Here is a 15321-nt window from a genome sequence, read left to right as displayed (position 1 = left end):
AATTCATGAATATTCTTTGAACTAACAATATCACTACTAGGTATGAATACTAAAATAGATTTTCTAAAGAGGAAAATGATCTTTATGTACAAAAAGAATGAGAATAGCTCTCTTCTCAGGGCAAAAATTTGGAAATTGAGGACATGCCCATCAATTAGGGAGTGGTTGAATAAAGTGTGATATGAAGGTGAGTATGATGGAATATTATTTTTCTATGGGAAATTATGAGTAGAATACTCTCAGAAAAAAACTAAAAATTCCTCCATGAACTCAAGAAAAATGAAATGTACTATATATATAAAATAATAGCAATAGCAATATACTGAGATGATCATGATCAGCTGTAAATGATTTTGTTTTTCTTACAAGTACAGTGAACCATGATGACTCTGAAGCACTTATAATGAAAAATTCTTTTCTTACCCAGAGAAGGAACTGATTATGTTTGAATATGGATTGAAACATTCTCTAACATTCTCTTTCTCTCCCTCTCCCTCTCCCTCTCCCTCTCCCTCTCCCTCTCCCTCTCCCTCTCCCTCTCCCTCTCCCTCTCCCTCTCCCTCTCCCTCTCCCTCTCCCTCTCCCTCTCCCTCTCCCTCTCCCTCTCCCTCTCCCTCTCCCTCTCCCTCTCCCTCTCTCTCTCTCTCTCTCTCTCTCTCTCTCTCTCTCTCTCTCTCTCTCTCTCTCTCTCTCTCTCTCTCTGTTTTTTTCTCTCTTATTTTTATTTTTTTACTTCATTTTTTGGGGGGAAGATCTTTGTTTTCTTTTAAAACATAACTTTTATGAAAATAAAATTCTTCTTTTTCTTTTTCTTCTTTTTCTTCTTATTTTCCTCCTCTTTCTCCTCCTCCTCCTCTTCCTACTTCTTTTTGCTCTACTTCTTATTATTATTGCTTTATTATCACCACCACCACAGCAACCACTTCTACTACTACTACTGCTGCCTCTGCTGCTACAATGCTACTAAGTGACAGTGCTCAAACTCAAACTCAGATCTCATAAATCCAGGTCCTACTGAATCTTTACCATATATCAGTGGTAAAGATTATTATAGAACATAACACAATCAGAAAGCATTTACTAGTATTACTAAATGCCAGACATTGTCTTTTATGCTAGGTATAAAAACAAGAGAAATTAAAATTTCTAATTTCTAGAAGGTAAGAGAGAAAATGATAAGGCATATGTTAGTCTCACATTCTGAAAATGTACATTGGAGGGTGAATTTCTGCCTTATAGGGTCTCTATTTTCCTTTATGATGTTGGTCAGGTACAGTCTTTTTTGTTAAGCCTTAATTGATCCTCAGAATTCTGCTAGTGCCTTCCCTCCCAATCTACCTGATATTTAACAAACATATATATGTATATATACTTACATATATATGCATAAATACATACACATACATATATGTGTGTATACACATGAGCCTATATATACTTAAATATTTAAACATTTGTATACATAAACACTGTTTTTATGTATTTTATATTAATGTTACATACCCATATATATATATACTTATATACATATCTATCTATATATGTACATTTCATCTGCCCATAAATCTGTAACATTATTTTCAAGAGGAAAATTAACAAATGTAAACAACTAAAATGTGTATAAATTTTGGTGGACAATACTCTGTACTTCTTTTTGTACTTGTTTGTACCATTAAAAAGTAAGAACCTACTAGATGTACATAGGATTCCTACTACTTTTTAGAACAGAATTGTAGATCATTTCTCCTCAAGTAATGCTGAGTTTCATTGAGCTAAGCCAATCAGGTGTCTCTACCAAGCCTGGTATAATTCTGTTGAGACCCTGAGAGTTGGGTTCCACTATGCTGTCCTATAAGTAACAACAAGCCAATCCAGGTCAGAAATAGATTAAGATTAAAGTCCAGTGATAATAATTAGTAGGAATTTTGCCAAGGCACAGTGGCTATTGCATCTGCAGCCTTAAGAGAATCAGAAAAACAAGTCTTCCCCCTCCCCCCAAAAAAAACAAAAGAAAAAAAATGCTAGAAGCCTGGAAGTAAAGACTGCTTTTTAGATTCTTGTATCTGGAACACCCAGTGCAGAATCTAGCACTTAGAATTCACTAATTAAGTATTTGGAGAACAAGTTGTTTTTTTAAGGAAAAAATTAGAGAATAAATGCAAATAAATGTGTTCTCATTAAGTCATTTCAGTTGTGTTCAACTCTTTATGACACCATCTAGGGTTGTCCTGGCACTATAGTGGATTGCAACCTTCTCCAGTTCATTTTACACACAAATAAATTGAAACAAAAAGATTGAAAGAAACAAACAGCTGTTAAGGGTCTAAAGCCAGATTTGAATTTGGAGAAATTACTCTTCCTGATTCCAGACCCAGCACTCTATTTATGGTGCAATGTAACAGCAAATAAAAACCTAATAGTGAAAACAAAAAGGACTTTGAGATGGACAGCTCTAGGATTTGGAGAATCAGGAAAGGTTTAATATAGAAGGGGATGCTTAAACTGTGTTTTGAAAGAGGAGCCTCTGAGATGGAGATAGGGAAAGGATGCATTCTAATTATGGAGGAGCAATCAGTGTCAAGAGACAAAAAAATAAAAGATTTAAACAGCTAAAGAACCTATAGCTTTCGTTACTCAGCTCAGACATTTTCTCTATCTATACTATAAAATACATTCAATATTCCAACTACACATCAAAAGAAAAAAAAAACTTGCTATTTTTTCAGACAAATCAATCACATCAGAACCTGCCTGACACACTACTGGAATTGTCTGATTATATGGTACAGGATTGTATTATTTCTCTTTTCCTGTTTGTTATTTTTATTTATGTCTTTATTGAAGATACAGATGGTGTGCTTGACCAATTTAAAGAAGGTGCTTCCTGGTTATACTCCAAAATTTTCATATACTTCTTTATTTCTTAAGGTATAGATGACTGGATTGAGTGCAGGGGTGATTACTGTGTACATGGAGACAGTTGCTTTATCTGTGTCTCAGTTATGGGGAGTTTTATGTTGAAGGTACATGAATAGTGCCATAGCAGAGGATGCAATCAGGAGAAACAATTATGCATGTTTTTTTTTCAATTACAAGCAGTACAGAATATTGTCAATATGGCCATGAAAATGCATAAATAGGAGGAGAGAATGAGCAGACAGTGGTTCATAATGAAGAGCACAGAAATAGAAAACACCATAATCTCATTTTGAGAGGTTTCCACACAGGATGCACCATACCATGATGTTACAAAAGAAGTGCTGCTATTTGGGACATGACACAGACGGGGAGGGTCCAGGTGATCTGAAATGACTCTTGTATTGGATGCTGCAGCCAATTGCAAGCAGGCCCAAAGGCTCATCAAGAAGGTGTAACATAATAGAGAGCAGATATCAACAAAATGATCATGGCTGACAGCAGGCAGCACTCTGTCAGCTCCAGGATGGTAAAGACATACATCTGAGCTGTACAACGTGCTACACTCATGGTCTTGGGCTCCATTAATCAGGGTATCAGCAGCTGGGGCACTCCCCTGGTGACATGGCACATTTCCAGGAAGGATAGATTTGCCAAGAAGAAATAAAAGAGAGTGTTTAGGGTAGAGTGCAAGTGGAATAGGCAGTTGATCAGCAGGTTTCCCAACACATTAAATATGTATATGATCAAGAAGATAAGAAACAGCACTGGCTGTAGCTCACTTAGAGAGGAGAAAGCCACAAAGGTGACGTGTGCCAAGAACCTGGTTTTCCTTCATTGCTGGCTCAGAGCAATACATCGACAGAGATGACCAAGAATTTCTTAACAGATGAAGAAATATATTCAGAGAGAGATTCAGAGAAAGGCAGAGACACAAAGACACAGACAGACAGACACAGAGAGAGACAGACAGAGAGAGAAAGGCAGAGAGGGAGCGAAAAGACAAAAAGAAATAGAAATGGAATCGGAGAGACAGAGAGACATAAAGAAAGACAAACAGAGACAGAGAGACAGACGTCAAAAAATGGAGAAATAGAGAAAGACAGAGACAGAGACACATACACACACAAAACACAAATACATAGACACACTCACATAGAGGAGAGATGATGGGAGTCAGGTAGCCAGAGAGAACATTTGAAGAATACCAATAAAAAGAACTTAGTACTCAGTGATCCATATAATTACCTCCAAAGAATGTCAATAAGATTAGTACCACAGAGAGAAAAAAATAATGAAAGAATTTCAGGGGCACCTTTAGAGAAGAAAGAATAGGGTTTGAAAAGCTCTTCTTCATTCAAATGAAAAACATTTATTTTTTATTTTTATGAAGATATATACAATCCTCAACACTGGAAAATGCTTCTGGCACTAAAGATTTTAATTCATTTTTGACTTTGTTATTGTGTCCTAGGTAGACACGTAAAGCACAAAGAGAAAGGGCAAGAGAGTTGTGCCCAGGCATATGAGTAATCTATGTGAAAGAATGGGTTTGAGTCCATACCTTCCTAATTTCAGTCTAGTTTCTCTTTCCATTATTCCTTGATGTTTCTATTATTGCTATCTTGGGGGGGGGGGGAGGTGTGTAGAGTGTTCATGGAGGACTAGCGCCTCTGGTGTGAGGGCTAGCAAAATTTTTTCAGGGGGTTTTAACCAGCTGTTATGTCCACCAGTCACTTATAGCATATAGTCCACTAAGTCTCACATATAGCTTCAAAAGTTGTAGCACAAACTGTGCCCAGAACATAAAAAAACATTTCAGCAAATGGGCTAAACCAGGTTGAGTGTAATTGACAGTTCTTAACTCCATCTGTGTATTAGAGATATCTGCCTTATGAAGACTTGGTGGAATGAGCATATTGTTCCAGTTCTTGTTCAAGTGCCCATGAATTAATAATTAGATACTTCTCTGAAATAATACCAGATTGCAGAGGAGACAAATTTTGAACTTTATATCTTATTCATTGCAATGATAATATATATATATATATATATATATATATAATTTTTTTTTCCTATTGTCACCAAGATAAACCAGGACAGAAAGACTAGAGAACAAATGGATACATTATGAGGGAAAATTATAGAGTTTTCCTAAGGAAAGGCAAATTATTTTGTGTTTAACAGCATAGAACAGTTTTGTGGGGAATTAATATTATGGGCAGCAGGTAAAGGAATTCTTATGAGTTTATAACATTCCTGATGAATGTTACATAGATATAGAATAATTGCCTTTATAGAAGTAGCTCCAGAGAATTCTGAACACTCACCTTTTCCCTTAAGATTAGATAATTATTCAGAAAGGTGCATATTCCCATTTGTTTACCTGCCTTACTTTCCTAAATTATTTAGCTTGAAAAGGAATTTTTTTTTGGTCTTTTTTGGACACTGTCCTCTAAGTTCCTATTCCCAACTTGTTTTAAAGTGGATTAGGTTTGATATTTATTAGTGTCTTTTAAACTTACCTCTTCATGACACCTTTTCCTTGTTCAATGAATTAATTCTCTTGAACAGATTTCAGTCATAGTATATAAGACATCTTTTGTAATTTTGGAAAGTTAAATTCTCCATTCTCTTTAATGTTTGATGAAATATTCCTGAGAGCTGTCTCAGAATCTCAAAGAAATGACATTCCTAATTGAATGGCAAAGTAGAAAATGATACCAGATATACCCCATGCCTGGCAATGAACAAGAGTTTCAAAGAATGTATGAGAGTAATCAATAGTGTGTGAAGTACTGGACAATACTAAAAAAATTACTGAACTCATTATTTTCCAGGTTTTCAGCAAACTATATAGTATACTCTTATTAAATTTTCAGCAGTAAACTGTCAAGGATTGCCAAAATGTAAGTAAGTTTTGGTTTTAGTAGCATTTTTTTCTTCTTTCTGTTGATAATATAACAAAATACTGTGCATGCGTCTTAAACATGGTCACATATCTGGACATATCTGAACAAAAGCATTGACATTCAACAGAACAAAAATCAAATATGAACATTAGCTTGTCATTTCATTTCATTTCCTACTGCTTGTTTATTAATTTTGTCATATTTGGGGATGGTGTTGAAAACATTATTCTTTGAATTTTAATCTGTGGGATTATAGATTTGGAATTGGAGAGCCTTCAGAAGTCATCAGGTTCCAAACTCTTAAGTGGTTGAAAAAGAAGAAAAAACAGAAAGCTTAAATGACTTTCCTAAAATCAAACTACCATTAAGTGACAAAGGCAAGACTTGGGTGAAAGTCCCTTGACCCCCAGTACAGTATTCTTTCCATTGTCATATAATGCTTTCAAAGAAGAATTAAAAAACTTTTAGAAAAAGCTTATTAAGCATTATTAGATCAAAAACATAATTATGAAATCTATAAGCAATTCCAATAAATCATTGTATAAATCAGGACAGAGAGAATAAGAAAATAGGAACTGATGAAAATCTAAGAAACAGAGAAGTGAGTTAATTCCACCAGGGTATGTGAGGAGTCATCAAAACTTTTGAAAAGTCAACTATCATCACAGTCTCAATGTTACAGAAAATTGATTCAGCTCCATTCTGTCATTTCCTCTAAAATGTTTGAGGCACTGCTCTGCATTATTACTTGACTGCTGATGAACAGTGCTGGTAAAAGTCAAGAGCTATTGATAACATCTAGGTTATGATTATACCTTGTCCAGGAAGAGAAGACTATAGTATTTAAGATGATTGAGAAACTAGAAGCCTAGGCTATTTGAGAAATGCTTTTATATATGTATGTAATATTTTTAATTACCTAAGTCCTAATATATCTGATAAAATAGAAAATATTATTTAATAATATTATTTTATTTAATAAAACTTGAAACCATGAAACATAAGTAGTTTACAGGCTTGCATGGTGTATGTAATTATTTTCTCAGTGGCATCTTAACAACAGCCTTGTAATGAACATATTATCAGTATTTTACTGTTGAGAAAACTAAGGTTAAGTATCTTTCCTAGGGCCACATAGACCATAAGTATTTAAAGCAGGAGAGTGAGAGAAGAAAGTAGAAAGTAGAGGCACCTATACTATGGAAATAATAAGCATCAGTTCCTAAAGCTGAAAGTGTAAAATAAGGGAATGCTTAGATATATGTGGCAGAGATTAATTGGTATGGGGAAGGAATGTTAAAAAAGTTCATATACCACCATTAAGAATGTGAGTCCCTCAAGGGCAAAACATTTTTTTTTGGTACCTTACAGATATCCTTATTAATTAGCACAGTTCTTGGCACAAAGTAAATAATAAATGCAAATTGATAGATAATTGATTGGAAGAGAGAGAAAGACAGAAAAATAGATAAGACAGAGAGATTTATGATAGGTAGATAGATAGATAGATAGATAGATAGATAGATAGATAGATGAACAGAAAGACAAACTGATTGATACTAGAATCCAGGCTACAGAAGGAGTGAATCATGATAGAAACAGCCCTAGGTTTTGATTCAAAAGATCTATTTGCACACAGATTTTCTGCTCAGATGATCTGTAACACCTTTTGCAAACTAAAGTTCTATTACTTAACATACTACTGTAATAAAAAAATGTAATTACATTGACATACACTTTTACTTGAAACCATTAGGAATTTGTCCTCCCTTCTTGTCTTCCCTCCCTCACATAGAAATGAAGTTATAGTTTGTTAGTATAAATTATTAGAAAAATAAACTTTCTAGAAATTCAAATTATAATAAATTATAATGGAAAATGTCATTATAGAAAAAGATTCCTGTACTCCAATTGTTTTTAATTTTAAAAGAAAGTTAATAAGTTATAACTCATTAGCTACTATTGGAGCCAAGGTGTTCAGTAAAGGCAGAGACTTACTGGAAGTATTCACCAAAGCCCTCCAAATTCTACTAAATAATGAATATAAACAATTTTTAGAAATCAGGCTCCACAAAAAAAAAATGGAGTGCAAGAATTTTGCAGCCAATGACAACTTAGAGGGTTAGCAGGAAAGATCTGCTGCATAGAGTGGGAGTCCAATTCAATCTTGGCAGACAAAGCCATGCCAGCACAGCTATAGCCCAAGCTCAGACCTGGTGCCAGCAAACCAGGACTGAGCCTTCGGGCCTTTGAATCAGTGGCAGCCAGACCTCTCAACTTAGGGACACCAAAGACAACTTGTAAGTTTAGCAGAAATGTTGTCTCACTAGGGTTAAAGAACCTTGGCAAACTAGCAAACAAGCGTCCAAGCAGAGGCAGTGGCAGCTACCAGAGGCCCTCAGCACACAGAGAGTATGAAACTAGTCAGGTAAAGTCTCTTTACTAGCACTGAGGAAGGTCTTAATTTGTTTTTAGAACATTAATACTTACAGCTATAGTACAGCACTCAAACTCTTAGGATCATAACTCTTTGGAAGAACTGAAAAGTTACAAGTCTCTAAAAGGATCTTTGGAAACAGCTGCACAAAATGATTGAAGCTTAGAATCCCCCCATCCTGGAAACAGAATACTGGTTTAGTATAGCAATAAAAGCTGAATACTAAGCTGGGGATATGAGCAAACAATTGGAAAAGGGCTCTGATCATAGAAAGTTGCTATGTTGATAAGGAAGATCACAACATACACTCAGAAGAATATAACAAAATCAAAGCTCCCACATCCAAAGCCTCCAACAATTGGTATCAGGCCTTGGAAGAGCTCAAAAGGTATTTTGAAAATAAAATAAGAGAGAGAGAGAAAATTATTAAAAAGTATTGGTTGACCTGAAAGTTATAATCATAAAAAAGGACCTAGACATCATTTTGTAAAAAAATTATTAAAGAAAACTTTGCTGATGTTCTAAAAGCACAGGGTAAAATAGAAATTGAAAAAAATCTATTGATCATCTCCAAAGATTTCAAGATGAACATTTTATATATATATATATATATATATATATATATATATATACACACATATATACACACATATATATATATATATATATATATATATATACACACACACACACATATATATATATATTATAGTCAAATTCCAGAAATTTCAGATCAAGAAGAAAATATTACAATTATCCAAAAAGAAACAATTTGAATATAATGGTGTCACAATCAGGATAATACAAGATTTAGCAGTTTCTACATTAAAGTATAAATATGATTTTCCAGAAAGCTATGGAGCAAGAATTACAAACAAGAATCACCTACTCATCAAAACTGAGCATAATCCTTAGGAGAAAAAGTAGAAATTCAATGAAATAGAAGACTTTGGAATGTTCAGGATGAAAAGATCACAGCTTAACAGAAAATTTAACTTTCAAATTGAGGGCTCAGGAGAAGCATAAGTAGATAATCAGGAATGGACATTTATAAGCATCTTAATCATGTTTATCTCTTTTCATTCCTATATGAAAATGATACTTGTAACTCATAAGAACTTCATCTCTAGAGCAATTGGAATGAGTATTTTGAAATGGAAAGCACAGGTCAGATTTGAATATGAAGGAATATCTAAAAAATATAAGATTAAGGAGTGAGAGGGGAAGGTACTGGGCAAGGGAAAGGGAGAAGTAGCATGGTGTAAATTATCTGTCATAAAAACCCCCCAAAAAACAAGAAGATGCTATTGCAGATTAAGAGGAAGAAGGAATAGAGAATGAGAGCATTACTCTCTTATCAACTCAAAGAGGAAATATACATATGCAATAAGAAATCTATCATGCTCTCAGAAAAGTAGTCCTAGAAGATATTATGAGAAAGGGGTGGGTGATAAAAGAGAAAGTGTATTTGGGGAGCAAGTAATCAAAAGCAAAATACTTTTTAGAAAGGGACAGGAAAGAAAGAATAGATAATCAGAGCAGAAATACAGTTAGGAAAAGTAAAAACTGAAAAGAATTTTGAAGCAAAGTTTGACTGATGAGGACCTGATTTCTCAATTGTTTAAATAATTGAATCAAATTTTAAAAATAAGAACCATTAATAATTATATGATATGAACTATTCCTAAAGGGCTATGCATTCATGCATGTACTTTAACATAACAGCACCAATACTAGGTATGAATACCAAAAAAAAAAAATGATTTATATGCACAAAAATGTTTAAAACAGCTCTTTCCTTAGGGAAAAGATTTGGAAAGTAATGGGATTCCCATCATTTGGGGAATGACTGAATAAAATATAATTTGTGATTATAATGGAATATCATTATTCTATAAAAAATGATGAATAGTTTGTCCTTAGAAAAATCCAGAAATTCCTCTGTCAATTCAAGCAAAGTGAAGTGTACTTTGTAGAAAGTAATAACAAAACTGTGGGAAGGGCAGGCAGGAAGGATTTTGCTGTTCTTTGCAACATAATAGTTCAAAACTCCAATGATTGTGTCTGAACACATCCTGAAGCATACTATTTTTACTTTTTTTTTCCTTGAGATTTCTTTTTGGGGGAATTTGTTTTCTTTCACAAAATGATTTTTTTGAAAGTTTGACATAATGTACCTTCTCAATGGGGAGGTGAGGTGGAAAGTAAGGGAGACATCTGAAACTCAGAGTTTTAAAAACAATTGTTCAAAAAGTTTACATATATTTGGGGAAAATAAAATACTAAATAAACTAATTAGCTATTAAGTAATAAAAAGAAAGTAAATGGCATAGGGGAAAATGATGATAATATTGTGATATCACTCGAAAACTGTTCCTAATAAAAGTTTCAGGACACTACCAAGTTTCCAACAAATAGTGTTAACTTTCTTTCATCTCTAACTCCTCTTGGCATCCTAGAACATAGGCAGAACTTATATTTTGGTTTTCTTAACTCTTTTTTCATCATTCTTAGAATAGAGGATAGGAAATGATAACAGGGGATTAAAAGTATGAATGAGAGAAAAATGTGTTTATAATCATAGTTACAGTCTCGTAGAGTTGTATGGCATATACTCAATTGTAAAATTCACTATGATATAAGAAAAGAGTAACAAAGATGCAAAAAGTATTGTTATTTTGAGAATAGAAATTTATTACTAACTAGAGAAACATTATTATCCCCATATTAGAGATAGGCAAACTGAGGTAGACTTAAACATTGTGAAATGGGTTGGTATGGGGGAATTAAAGGAAAATAATCTATTTCATAGTTGAGGAAGAAGGATTGTGAGCAAAGTACATTTGTAATAATGATGTGCATTCTGAGTATTTCTAGGTTTTCTAAAGGATAGAATGTACAAAAGATGAACCTAAAAAAATAGATTGGTGCACATTTACATAAGATCTTAAATAAAACAATAAGGATAAACAGGAAGTTCTCATTGCACTTGTAGTTATATGGTACTTTAATGCATTCTATCTAATATTCCTTTCTGTTTTTTAGTTGTTTCCTTTTATTTTTTATTGTGGATCTACTAGGGAAGAGAGAAAATAAAAATGAAAAATCATACCCAGGTATCAGAGTTCATCCTTTTGGGATTGTCAGATGACCCAGAGCTTCAATTTCTCATTTTTTTCTTCCTCTTACTGGCATATATACTCAGCATTGCTGGCAATATGACTATCATCATTCTCACCCTGCTGGATTCTCATCTTTACACGCCAATGTATTTCTTCCTCCGGAATTTCTCCTTCTTAGAAATTTCATTCACAACTGCCAGTGTTCCCAGATTTTTGGGCACTATTATTACTGAGGACAAGACCATTTCGTACAATGGCTGTATGGCTCAGTACTTTTTCATCATCCTCTTTGGAGGAACTGAATTTTATCTTCTAGCAGCTATGTCCCTATGATCTCTATGTTGCCATCTGCAAATCCTTACATTACACAACCATTATGAACAACAGAGTCTGCACATTGCTTGTGGTTTGTTCATGGTTGAGTACATGCATGATTGTCTTCTCAGAAATTATTTTAATGCTTCAGCTGGACTATTGTGATGATATTATTGATCATTTCATCTGTGATTATTCTTCCCTCTTACAGCTATCTTGCACAAACACACAATTCTTAGAGACACTGGGATTTTTCTGGGCTGTAGTGACTCTTATATTAACATTGATATTAATAATAGTCTCTTATAACTACATCATCCAGACAATTCTGCAGATTCCCTCTGCTAGTCAGAGGAAAAAGGCCTTTTCTACTTGTTCTTCTCACATGATTGTCATCTCCATTTCTTATGGCAGCTGCATCTTCATGTACATCAAACCCTCAGCAAAGGACAGAGTCTCTTTGAGTAAAGGCGTTGCTGTGCTAAATACATCAGTAGCCCCCCATGCTGAATCCCTTCATTTATAGCCTAAGGAATCAACAAGTGAAACAAGCATTCAAGGACATGATTCAGAAGATTACATTTTCTTCAAAGGGAAAGGCTTATTGAACTGAATAAAATGGTACAATGGGAGTTAGAGATTTCTGACATTCACTCCAAAGCTTTGTCAACTACTTCATATTTGTGTCTTTTTCTTTCTCATATATCAATAGTTTAAATGATGTTTTAATTTTAAAAACAAATTCATACAGCAAATTCTTTGGTATTTAATTGATATACTTCTGTTTTTATATATGCTGTCTTTGCCAACAGAATATTAGTTCATTGAGGATAGGCAGTATTTAATTTTCTGCCTTTATATGCTTCACTGAAAGCAAAATATCTCACATAATATGGATAAATTATGAATATTTTTAAAAATTGGGTGGGTTATTAATTCTTATTGGTTCATTGATTTTTAAAAGTGGATATTCCCTCCATTCATCTATCTCCACAATACTTCTCAGTCCAAAGAAATGGTTTTTGAGTTACTATGGCACCTGCCAAAAATAATCATCATTTTTTACCTGACTTACTATTTATATAGCTCTCTATTATGAAGGCCTTAATCAAGGAATTTCTGGTTAAATAGGACCTATACAACATAAGATTTGTGAGAACTTATGTTGCACTAGAAAAGCATTCAAGATGCTAATATCACATTTATATATAGAAACAAATGAATGCTTAGTGGAAGATTTCTTTTCTTACTCAAATGCTCAAGTGAATTTGCAATCTCATAAATATGGGAGTTTGTGTCAATGATTCATCCAGGTTTGCCCATTTTTTTGGTGATTTTTGCCCATATCTCCTAGAAGGTATTTCATTTGGCATTTGTCTAACATAGTGCTTTTTCTCTTAGTTAATCATCTACCTGACATCCCTTTCTTTTGCCATATAGCTGGTTTATATTTGTTTCCTATCACATAATTCCTTAATGACATCCTTTGTTTATGTAGTTTTAGAGTTCCTTCTTTGTTGTTTGTATCTTATAGATTGTCCACATCTACTATATAGCATTTTTCTTCTTTCTTTGACTTCCATGAAGCAATATTTCTTATAGCCTCACCCAATACCTTTCCTTCTATCCCTTCCACTAGTCTCTCAAATAAGGAAAAACTCTTTCTGCAATACCCTTAAAGACTGTGAGCCTTCTTGCCTGACACCAATTACTGTTGCTATGGTTTTTGTTTTCTTTTGCTGTAATAATTATGTGCACATGTAAGGCAGACATGGAAATTTTGGGAAAACTTCTATATCTCTTGATATTTTTTCATCCCCATTCCCTTCAGTTTCATTCTATTCCTGCACCAATTCACTTTGTTATTTCCAATTCCTATTCCCTTTCCAACTCCCTTAATCTTTCATGCTGATCCTACAAAGTGAAGGCAGAAAATTCATTGAACTTCATTTGCTTCCTTCAGTTCACCTTTCTTTAAAGTCCACTCAGCTGAATTTTCCATCTAATCAAAATTATGGTAACTGTAATTCTAAAACTCAGATCTTTCTCTGTCTTTTTGAAGGATTTTTAATACTAGGTTCATCAACTTCTGTCAACTCATTTTACTAAAGTATTTCACTTTCTATGCACATTTCCCCTAAAGCAATCTAAAATGCCCAAGAGGATTTGAATCATTGGAGGTGATGGTAAACAAAAATTTTTATAGTGTCTCATTTCCATTTGTTTCAGATAAGTTCTGGGAACCAAGAAGCTAGAGAAGGAGGCCTAAATTAATTTATAAGTTAAGTGCCATACCAATCTAACTTCCAACATTCATTGAATGAAGAAATGCAACATATCAGTATGATATTAATAGCTAAAAATAAGAGAAATACAAGTTAAAATAAATCTGTGATGCAATTTCTCATCCAACAAATTATCCAGAATAATAGAAGCAGAAGAGTGCAATTGTTAGAGGGTCTACTGGAGTAAAGACACAACAATATACTATTGGTAAAACTGTGAATTACTTCTTAGAACCCAGAAAACCTCTGCAATTCCACAACAATTGAATCAATCATTTGGACAACCTTCTGCCTATCAATGGCTCTGGAGACTAAGCCAATATTTGTTCATCAAGGAAAATATTGTGAGGTGGTTAGCATAAGTATAACATGCTTTTTACAGCATTACTCAGTATCATTTATCTCACTCATTGTTTGGAATCTGCTGGCTCAAAAATAAGTGTGAATAGCAATTGATTCTATTTTGTGCAGAAACCCTTAGGTTTTTCTCCTAGACTGATTACATTTTTTCATTAATTATTTTTAACTAAGGAAGAGGCCAATATTTACCTTATTTCTGACTTAGACTTAATAACTGAATGATCAGTGCCTCAGTGAAACTGAGACCTGAGAAAGACCTCAGCTTAAAAAGGTCAATTTATCCCACTACATACAGCATCATTTCCAGTTGTGTTAATCTATATCTTGCTAATAAAGTCAAATGGCCCTTGAAGAGGGAGTGAGGCTGTTGACTTTGCACAGTCTCTCACTTAGGTCCAATTCACTTGCCAGTCATGACATCACCTTTCTGCTCCATGAACAAAGGACAAACAATAGATATTGGTATTCTGATATAACATAATCTGAGCACCTCGGTATCATGGGGCATTGGGCATGAAGCCTGAAATCAAAAAGAATCATCTTGATGGGAAGAGCCAAAAATAGCAAGGTGAAGCTAGAAAGCTGCTTGAATTCTATAAGTTTTCTCTAAAAATAACATAAAACCCACACTCTGAATAGATTTTAGAATGACAAAGCCTACAAAGAGAGGAATTAAAACAATTTTCCAGTTCAAGATATCTTGAAAGGACTTCAGGAAAGGTCAAGCTTACTGGGGTGAAATTGGCATGTGGCTCAGCTCAGAAGGTATCTGGGAAAACAATGGGAGGATATTAATCACAGTCTGAATCAGCAACTGATACCTTACATCCAAGGTTAATAGGATAACAGCACAGACCAGTGGGAAACCTTCCAGTCTCAGCACAGGAGGCAAATTGCTAGTCTGGGAAACCATCTAACAACAGATGAGATTAGATCAGGCTATCCCCAGTGCTGTGAGCAAGACATGAAAAAAC

At 34.1% G+C, this 15321-nt stretch overlaps 1 protein-coding gene and 1 pseudogene across 1 annotated transcript; one reads left to right on the top strand and one right to left on the bottom strand.

Annotated features, from left to right (window-relative positions):
• Nucleotides 1–2888: 2888 nt before the first annotated feature.
• On the bottom strand, nucleotides 2889–5449 carry LOC141543956 (olfactory receptor 2J1-like; annotated as a pseudogene).
• A 5908-nt stretch (nucleotides 5450–11357) lies between these two features.
• Nucleotides 11358–12310, top strand: LOC141542792 (olfactory receptor 6C3-like). The gene is given in 3 exon segments (XM_074267379.1): nucleotides 11358–11714; nucleotides 11716–12201; nucleotides 12203–12310. Coding segments are annotated over 3 exon segments (945 nt in total). The 5' UTR covers nucleotides 11358–11363.
• Nucleotides 12311–15321: the final 3011 nt, after the last annotated feature.

The sequence above is a fragment of the Sminthopsis crassicaudata genome, chromosome 5 (assembly GCF_048593235.1).
Source record: "Sminthopsis crassicaudata isolate SCR6 chromosome 5, ASM4859323v1, whole genome shotgun sequence".
NCBI lineage: Eukaryota > Metazoa > Chordata > Mammalia > Dasyuromorphia > Dasyuridae > Sminthopsis > Sminthopsis crassicaudata.
The sequence above is the reverse complement of the archived record's forward strand: the minus strand, read 5'-3'. Positions and strand labels throughout refer to the sequence as shown.